Raw genomic sequence first — 9,247 nt, 5'->3', positions numbered from 1 at the left:
CCTTGGAAAGCCTTTTCGTCTCCAGTGCTGGGAATGCCTGTGTATGGGAAGCAGGGGACATTGTTATTAATTCCTTCTTTAACTTTCTTCATCCAAAGGATGCTCTGAATCTAAACTGTATGGTAGTCAGTATCACTTCGAGTCACCTGCCTCATTTGTTTTAGGAAATGCCTGGAAATATTTACAAAACAATCACCAAAAAGCGATCAGAATGAAGATTCAGCACGACTTCAACGATTGCATGGGATTTCTACCAAATGAATAGAGATGTCTGGAACTTTTATTATCTATCCTTGACTTTCGGTCTCTGGTTAGACCAGCCTAGGGTTTGCTCCTCATCGTGATAACTGGCAATAATACCCAGCAGGCTTTTGGATGCCTTAGGAATAACTGAAGCACATCGTGTTACTCCCATTCCTTTTCACTGCCTCTTCCTGTTCCAGCTCTTACGGGAGCTGTGGTACAGGATTCATAAGTCCAGCACGTAGTCATGGTGGGTTTGTAGCATTTTGGAGCTGACTGCATTCTCCGATGCCTTTATGGAGCTTGCTTAATGCAAGGGGAGCACAGCAGATGAGCGAATACAGACTCCTGTGTGTTCTACCTCATTTGTAGACCTGTGAGCTTCTACCGAGAATGTCAGCCAAGATCATAGGTAATTCATAATCTTGATGATATTGAGGTTGTCATAGCCACCTTTTCCAGATGCATATATTTCTCTTTAATTTATATGAGAAGGTAACATTAAAATCAGACCTCTCACCGTGCCAAAGAAATGCATGTATTTCTCAGAGTCTATCACCACCGAACCAAAAGTAACAAACCCCTGGGAACTCTGGAAGGAGATATATTTATCCTTTCTGAGCCATCCAATCATACAGGGCTCAAAGCTGGTGCTACAACTTCCAGAAACATTTGGAAGGCAACCACAGGAATCAATCAAACAAAACACTCGACGAGTGGTACAAAGAAGCTACAGAAGCACATCGGAGCCAGGACTTGATCGTCACGATGTCCCTTCTCCGGTCCTTCAGCTTCTGCCGTGCGTGCCGTCTCCTCCAGCACACCGCCTCCAAAATTGTGGGGCTTTTTGCTCACGCGTTGGGAGACCTGACACCTCCCGAAACTCTGCAAGTTAGGCTGCAATGACCCTAAAGCCGCGTCTCACTTAAACGATTGATCTGCTTATATTTGCCAATGCTAGTTTCCCTGAAGTAGTGCAACTGCTCCTACACGTGAGATGAGCATTGTCAGCAACACATCTATACCCCTGTACAGACAAGATTTCATGAGCCATTTTCCAAAAGTAACTGGAGTTTCTGGGGTCTGATCAGGTTAGTCTTGTTGTTTCTCTTCCTTTATCCTTCCTTGGAAGGAGATTTGTCAATGTAATATACCTCCCTGGCATCTTACCTATGACTGATTCTTCTACGTGGGAGATCTCTTTCCCACTCCTCCTCAGGGAAGACTGGGGAGGAATTTATTGGGGTCTGGGTCTATATGAGTTTCAGAGAAATTTGTAACAGTGACGTTTGTATTTGTCACATCTATGTTTCAGACCAGACCTGGGTTTTGTTAATGTTGGCAGCTCTGAACAAAGAAAATCTTCAAGTTATTAAAAGTAAACTGTGTTAGTCAGCTGATGGGGAGAAAAATCCAGACCACATAAGTGGCATCCTGGAATCATGCAATTTTAATTCTTGGAATTAATTTCTAATATATTTTTGCTGTATGGAAAATTTTCACAATTTTATCTCTTTTTTTTTGTGCTTGTTCCTCGCTGTGCCGTCTAACTGCAACATAACTCTGCATATAAGCGTGCACCCCGATATATAGTTATTGACAGCATTTGGGAGATCAGCTCCTGGGTTTGTATGTAGCAAATGCGGAGAAGCAGTTTACAGCCCATTGGGGTCTTACAGAATTCAGTCTGGGGGCACTTGTGGCTCTAGTGCCCAGAAGAAAAGCACAGTCCGGAAAAAATCTTCTCTGTTGTGTCTGCTTAAGAATATTTACAGCTCAACTTATCCAAGCTGTTATCCTTACCACAGGCACAGGGTGATCTACTGACAGCAAGGAAATGAATGCCATGAACTTCAGCCGCTACTGGGATAAGTCCTTATTCAACTCATATAGGAAGGGTGGTTTGCCTACAGATGAATATAACTGATGAGGAAACCAGTAACAATCCAGCTGGTCAATGGCTCGATTTTGAGAAGGAGAAATATCCCCTTCCCTTTTAAAAAAATGTATTGATACGCTGCAGTAATGCTCCTAAATGTTACAGTTTATAATACCTTTTTACTGAAGCATTCTGGGCACGTTCAATTAATCACTGGTCTTTCCTTAGTTAAATCAGAGGATTCAAAATGTTATTGCTCAGAGCAGTGGTGTTTGCTGACTTTGTCACTGAATTCCTGAATTTGGCATCCCACTGACATGGCTTCAGTCATTAAACGCACAAGAGAGCAACCTTCTGCATCCTCTTCTGTGTTCTGCTCTTCCTTCTCGCCTTTCAGTCCTTGCTCCATCGACTAATTCATTCACAGCTTGAAGTACCTTTTTTTTTTTTTCGTAGTTTGAATAGCTATTGAATAATCCATTCATTCAAATCCATGTCATGCAAGTCAGTGGCAGAAGGTATAATTCTTGGAGTGTTGCTGACTCTGCTACTTGCTTGTAAGAAGAGCTCTGTAAATAACATCAGATTTCGTTCGCTAGGAATTCATAAAAAATAACTCAGCTCAAAATTAAAGCGCATTAAAAAGAAATCTCTCTCTTCAAAAGCATTATTTTAAAGGAACATGCTTAATTTTAAAACACTTCAAATAAAAACGTATTATTTAAAGTTGTGAGATGAAACTTGTGTCTTGTTAGAGCATTTCTGTTTCCTTTCCAATGCAAACAAATTAAAACATCTCAGTTTCGCTAAGCCTGCATTTTTGCCCTTGCCGCGTAAAGAAAAAACAAATGCATTGATTTTTCACCTAGTTCTCCCTGTAGTGCTTCTCGAGGTGGGAGTTAAATGGCCAGCAATGGCTCCTAGTCTGTGAGGAGTAATGCTTTTTTAGGGCAGAGAGAAGTTTCAGTCTCCTGCATACCAAGAGCGTGACAGAATAACTGAGCTATCAAATCAGTTACTCTGCCAACATCTTTCTGATTCACTGAAAAGTCGATTAATCCTACGTAAGAGTGCTCCAGCAGGAGAAGAACAGCAAGCACACACGCTGCTGTGGTCAGGTAGTAAGGTGCTTGCCAGGAGTGTAAATAATGGATAATTAATTAATTTTCTTTGGGGAACCTTCAAGGACCTACTTCTCAGAGTGCTTATGCACACATGGTGGAATGAGTGCAGCAAGGGATCGAGCAGGATTGCTTCCCCGCGGAAAGAAAACAAGCCCTGGGTCAGGTTGCTCAGCAGCTCCACTGTGGCTCTTTGTGACTCACTGGAGACCTGGGGTGTCTGGGACTGGCACCGCCTTCTGGAGCCAGCACTGATCAGAAGGCCTTTGGGAGGGAGCTGCTCCGGCAGAAGACATTAGGACACACGTCGGACCACCATCATCGCTTGGAAATGACAGGCTACAACGAGCGAGTCTCTGCCATGCCGACCAGGTGATGTTACCAGTGCTTCTGCCCCCCCCGACTTTATTTAGGAAAGTCCAACGGCTCCGATGGGAAAAAAAACGAGAGAGAAAATGCATGGTGCAACAGATAATTCGGTACTGACCTGAAATCTGTTGTCTCCAGGTCAAACTATTACAACGAACTGCAAACCCGTATATTGTCATCTTGGTGCTTTCTCACAGTTGATCCTTTTCTAAATCCTGTTCTTGCATCTCTCCTTGTTTCCACATATCTTTTCATTGATCAACCTGCCTCCGTTTTTCCTGTTGTCTTCAGGTATTCATTTTTCTACCCACTTTCACATAGATTATTTTTGTTGCCAACCCTAACTACTGCTTTACTTTCTTTCAATTTCCCTTTACTTCTTTTTCTTAGAAGTAGTTTTCTCCCTTTGTTCTTCCCTCTTTGTTCTTGTCCTCTTCATTTGTTATTTTTCTGTGATTCTCCATTCGTATTATAAAACTAATTTACTCCCTGTCTCTCTTCTCATCTCTCACTACAGAAGCCGTGTAACTCCATCAGCCACAGGTCCATCGGTCTCATTTCCCCTTTCCATCTGCTATCTAACACCTCTCCCTTCCTCTCGCTCCCACACAGCACTCGCTCTTCCGTTTTTGTTCCTAGTTTGACATCTCTCCTCTGACTCTTTCCACGGTACTCCTACCCGCCGCCCTCCCTGCCGATCATGCTGGCAGAAATGTTTTGCTTTTGTGCTTCGTCCCACAGATCTCAGCCTCCTTCACTTCCTCGATGCTCTTTAGATCCAGCCCACAGCCACCTTTGCGGCCAGTTCAGGGACGTCTGTTGTGCATTATCAATGTGAGCCTCTGCGGAAAAACCGATGATACTTTCAATGCGCTGTTAAGGAGGCATTTGGATCTCATTTTAAATCAACAAGGTAGGGATATTTTATCGATCGAATTACAGTTTTTCAGCTTTACTGCAATAATGTACCTGTAACTGCTTCAAGGTTTTCAATCAGTTGTCCCAAGGCAATAAGCGCTTTGCCACAAGAATACGCGCAACCTTGGGAAGGACCGAGGATTTCTGTTCAAGACCATCTGGTCATAAAGCCTGTATTTATCTAAACCCAGGATTACTCAGGTTTTCAGGCCATTTTCTGTCTAGACCTCTGCTGTAAATGGCTGTTGCATTTGTTCACGAACTAAATATACAGTATTCCTAGCAGTCCTCGTAACGAGAAGTCTACACGAATGACCTTTTGAAAGCTCTCCGACTCCTGCAAAACATAAGCAAAATGAAAAGCTGTATTTGCAAGATCAGAAATAAAATGAAAACCTCACTTTGGCTGCCTAAACATAAAGCCACGTGAAGCAAAGACCTTGCTGAACAGAAAACTCTTAAAATAAATACCATTTCCTTCACCACTATAAATGTTGTTTCAGATTCTGAAGTTGAATATATCCCTCGTCCCTCTGAGCTGTAACGTTCTGTTAAACTGCAGGAACTTCAGGGGAACAGCTCTTCAATGTCTTGCAGACTCCAACTGCTTACAGCTCTCTTAAAAAAAAAATTCTGCAGAAGAGAAACACACCCTGGAATTTTTTTAAAGTTTTTTTTCTGTTGTTTATTCTTGAGATCTGAATTTCTGCATCCAGTAGATCAGCCACAGATTAATTGTTTCTGTGGTCTTAATAGAAACCTGAAGCTCTGACCAGCTTTTTGAAGTTAACCTCGTGGGCCGGATCCTTGGCTGCCATTCTGGCTGCTTTGGTCTGCTCGGGAGGAATTTGGAGAACGTATGGAGTGCTCAAAGCGAGCTACACATTATGGTTTTGTTCCAGCTTGAGAGTTAACAACTTTTAAGAGATGATTGTTGTAACAAGAAAAAAAAACCCTCTGAACTGAAGTGTTTCCAAGCTATTCATCACTTCCGCAGTATGTCTCCTTATGGAAATTCTCCAAGTCCTGTGATACTGAGCTTGTAAACAATTATTTTCTTTCCGTAGCTCCCATAATAAAATTAACGTGTGGTATTTCTGTCAGAACTCCTTGGCCCCTTCTCGGACTTTTTTTTTTTTCCACAGATTGGGAAATGGGAAAAAACCCAAATGGATTTTTTAAAAAAAAAATCTCCATTTGGATCATGCATTCTTATGTCACTAAAAAAACCCGCAACAACAACAGCAAGAAAAGAAAGTGAGTTGACTTTACTGAACGTTTTTTGATTAAATAATAAATGTATGGCAGAGTACTAACAGATATCTTGGCTGAACGGTTGCTGTCGGAATGTGCTATTAGGAAAAAATGACATAGGAGAGGGGAATATGTTTAATTTTTGAACGTCTGTGTACGTCTAGGTAAGGAACCCGGCAGTCTTGCCCCCATGAATACAATCATCAGACCACTCTGGGGTTTCAGTACTGCTGATTGTGTTATTTATGCAGATACATACAAAATTATGCACAGCTCGCATGTTATATTTTTGTTAGAGGGAACTAAAAAATATGCTACTGTTCTGAACACTTTTTAATGCATGTTCCCGTCACTGACAGAGTAAACGCTTTGTACTTGCTCACAAATTCCAAAGGCTTCCTTCGCTGCCGCCTTTACGCCACGGATCTGACGTGCAGCTGCCTCACCCAGAGGAAAACTACCCTCGTGCACAGGCTCACACGTTCACACTGTACGCACGTGGGCGTTCACCTTAGTTTAGCAAAGAATTGGCAAGTTTTTAACTCTTCCAACAAGATCACAGATCTGGATCTGGATTCTAGAAACTCTGGAGCTTTAAAGAAACCTTTGTGGATGTATTTTGTACGCCTCTCTGCTCACGTAGCAAAATAAGGACTTAGATGCTTTAGGCTGCCTACTCGGACTCAAGCTGCGTGCTGCCTTTTAGAGCAAAGCTCTAGCTGTACTGGCAAACTCATACTCAAGGCTTTAAATGTTTAAAGCGCTGTGCAGATGTTACTTTAACTCATTACATATCTCACCACCACTTAGTTTGTCAGAAAGGAGTAAACACAAAACAGCATGGCTTGCCCAAAGCGAAGCAAATAATCGTTGACAAAGCCCAGGCTGGAAATAAGGGTGAAGTTACAAAGGCGCTGGTGGCACGCACACATTTGAAAAGTTTTTTAAAGGAAAAAATTCAAAGTTGGGCGTTCTGGTTTTGAAAATTGGTATAGTTCTAACAACTAGCATTGCTTCATCTGCCACTGTTGCTTCAGCTTTAAATATTTTAGAAAAGGAAATCTCACGGATAAACCTAAACGCACATTTTTCACTCACTCCCCAAAGTTCCAACATGCAAATGCTGTATTTAATTCAACAGCATTTTTAGTATTGCTTCCAGAAACATTACAGCAATTATGTTCCAAACACTTCAAAATCAAATGCGTGTATGGTGTCTCGCAGAATCATCTCTTCAATTCCAACAGAATTCAGGTGGCCTCATAACCTCTCATTTTGTGTTCGTTTGTGGTCTTCGCTGATGCGGTTGCGTGCTATTTTAACAGAGGGGCCAGCCCTTATTTGGGACAGAATGAGCCCAAGGTCGAAGCACCCAAACAGCTGTTTACCATTACATTTTATCACCGCACATGCGCTCTCTGCTTTGCGTTCTCAACCCTCCCCGTCTACCTGTGCTGCAAACACGGCACCATTCCCATCTCCTGCTGGTGCTGGGTTTGGCGCGTGTGGTGCACATACATCTCAACATCCCCTTAAAGCTATGGCCGAGATCAACGTCCCTGCCTTCCCCCGAGCTGCTGATGCCTCAGTGCCTTCCACTGTCAGCGATTCTGGAGGCTGAGGGGAGACCTTATCGCTCTCCGCAGTGGCCTGAAGGGAGGCTGTAGCGAGGTGGGGGTTGGTCTCTTCTCCCAGGTCACTAGAGATTGTGTGAGAGGAAACGGCCTCAAGCTGTGCCAGGGGAGGCTTAGACTGGATATTAGGAAACATTTCTTCACTGCAAGAGTGGTCAGGCCCTGGCACAGGCTGCCCAGAGAGGTGGGGAGTCACCGTCCCTGGGGGTGTTCAAAAATGTGTAGACGTGGCACTTGGGGACATGGTTTAGGCGGCTGGGGGGGGTTGGTTTGGCAGTTGGACTTGATGACTCTAGAGGTCTTTTCCAGCCCTAATGATTCTGTGATTCCACAATTCTTTCGCTGCTCCCGCTCTTTTCTCTCAGGCTGGATCCCGCTGGATTGAGGGTGACCCGAACCGCTCATCACGGCTCAGCAGACACACCATTCAGGGCGGCCGGTTTAAGGCAGCCGGCCCAAGCAACGACCCAAGGGACGCGCGCGTACCGCCTGCGTTCGGTACGAGCCTAACTCGGCCACGACACACGGCCCCCCTGACGGCGAGCCCGCGCCTGACGAGACACCGACTCGCTGCGAAGGCGACTGCGCGCTGCCCGCGGCCGGTGAGCCCGCCCGCCGCCCAGCGGCCTCACAGCCGCCACTGGGCGACCCCGCGCACGCGCGGTCCCCCCAGCCCCCCCGCCCCCCCCTTCCCCGCATAGGGCCGCCGTGACGTCGCGCGGGGCGGGGCGGGGCGCCGCGCGCGCTCCCTCCCCGTTTTCCCGGCGGGTGCTGCCGCCACCGCCGCGCGCGCACGGAGGCACGCGCGCGCGGTCTGTGACGTCAGGCGGTCGCCGAGGAACGGGGCGCAGGTGCATCCGTTTCCTCAGGGCGAAAGGCGCCAGCGCCTCCCGCTGCCCTCCCCGGTGCGGAGGGGAAGGGGGTCCGTGTGTCGTTCCCCCCCCCCCCCCCCATGTGTGTCCGTCCCACCGTGTGCCCCCCCCCGCCCCCGGCGCAGCGCCTCCGCTCCCCGCCCGCCCCGTCCCAGTCCCCTAGCTCCAGCGGCCCCGACGGGCGGCGGCCGGGCGGCGGGCTGGGGTCGCTAGGGGGAGGTACGGCACCGGCAGACGGGGCCGAGGCGCGGCGGCTCCGCTGGCAGGCGGGCAGGGAGCGGAAGGCGGAGGCACCCCTCGGCCGGCGGCGCCGCGCCCCCCGCCCCGCTTTTGCTTTCCCTTTCGGTGCCGCCTCCGCCGGCGGGCTTGAGGGAGAGGGGCAGAGGGGAGCACTTATTTATTTAGTTGTTTGTTTCCCTACAAGGGCGGGGGGAGACCGGAGACCTGCGCGGGGAGGACGCGCCAGCTGGCGGGGAGGAGGGCGCGGAGGCAGCCCCGTCACACGGGAGGCGGCGGCGAGGAGGAGGAGGAGGAGGAGGAGGAGGAGGAGGAGGAGAAGCCGGCGCGGAGCCTCGCCTCGCCTCGCAGCCCCTCCGCCGTCACCGTCTCGCCCTCCCTGGCCGCCGGAGAGTACCGGCGGCCGCCCGTCCTCATGATGGCCTCAACCGCCACCTGTACCCGGTTCACCGACGAGTACCAGCTCTTCGAGGAGCTCGGGAAGTAAGGACGGGGCTCGGCGGGAGCGACACGCCGTTGAGGGAGCCGGCTCGGGGCTGGGGAACCGGGGCGGGGCGGGGGGGGCACCCTTGGCTCTGAGGTGCGTACGGCCCCGGGGCGGCGGGGAGCTGCCCTCGGCTCCCCAGGCGGGACCTGCTTTACCCTTATTTTATTAATAAGAATTTTATTTTATTCAGAATGTTTTATCGTTCCGGCTGTAGCGGGGGGGCGTGAGGGGCC

General features: G+C 48.0%; 1 protein-coding gene across 22 annotated transcripts in view; it reads left to right on the top strand.

Moving 5' to 3' along the window:
- The first annotated feature begins 8,259 nt into the window (after nucleotides 1-8,259).
- Nucleotides 8,260-9,247, top strand: part of CAMK2D (calcium/calmodulin dependent protein kinase II delta) — a 164,572-nt gene continuing 163,584 nt past the window's right edge. For 20 of the 22 annotated variants that reach the window (XM_075090111.1, XM_075090104.1, XM_075090093.1 and 17 more), the window contains exon 1: nucleotides 8,797-9,010. In XM_075090111.1, coding sequence (XP_074946212.1) covers nucleotides 8,943-9,010 — 68 coding nt within the window. In that variant the 5' untranslated portion in view covers nucleotides 8,797-8,942. Of the gene's footprint in view, nucleotides 8,324-8,714; nucleotides 9,011-9,247 lie in introns of those variants that run through there. The other 2 variants (XM_075090113.1, XM_075090108.1) reach the window with 2 other exon arrangements.

This window comes from Phalacrocorax aristotelis, chromosome 4, assembly GCF_949628215.1.
Source record: "Phalacrocorax aristotelis chromosome 4, bGulAri2.1, whole genome shotgun sequence".
Taxonomy (NCBI): Eukaryota; Metazoa; Chordata; class Aves; order Suliformes; family Phalacrocoracidae; genus Phalacrocorax; species Phalacrocorax aristotelis.
This window is presented reverse-complemented; position numbering and strand designations above follow the sequence as displayed.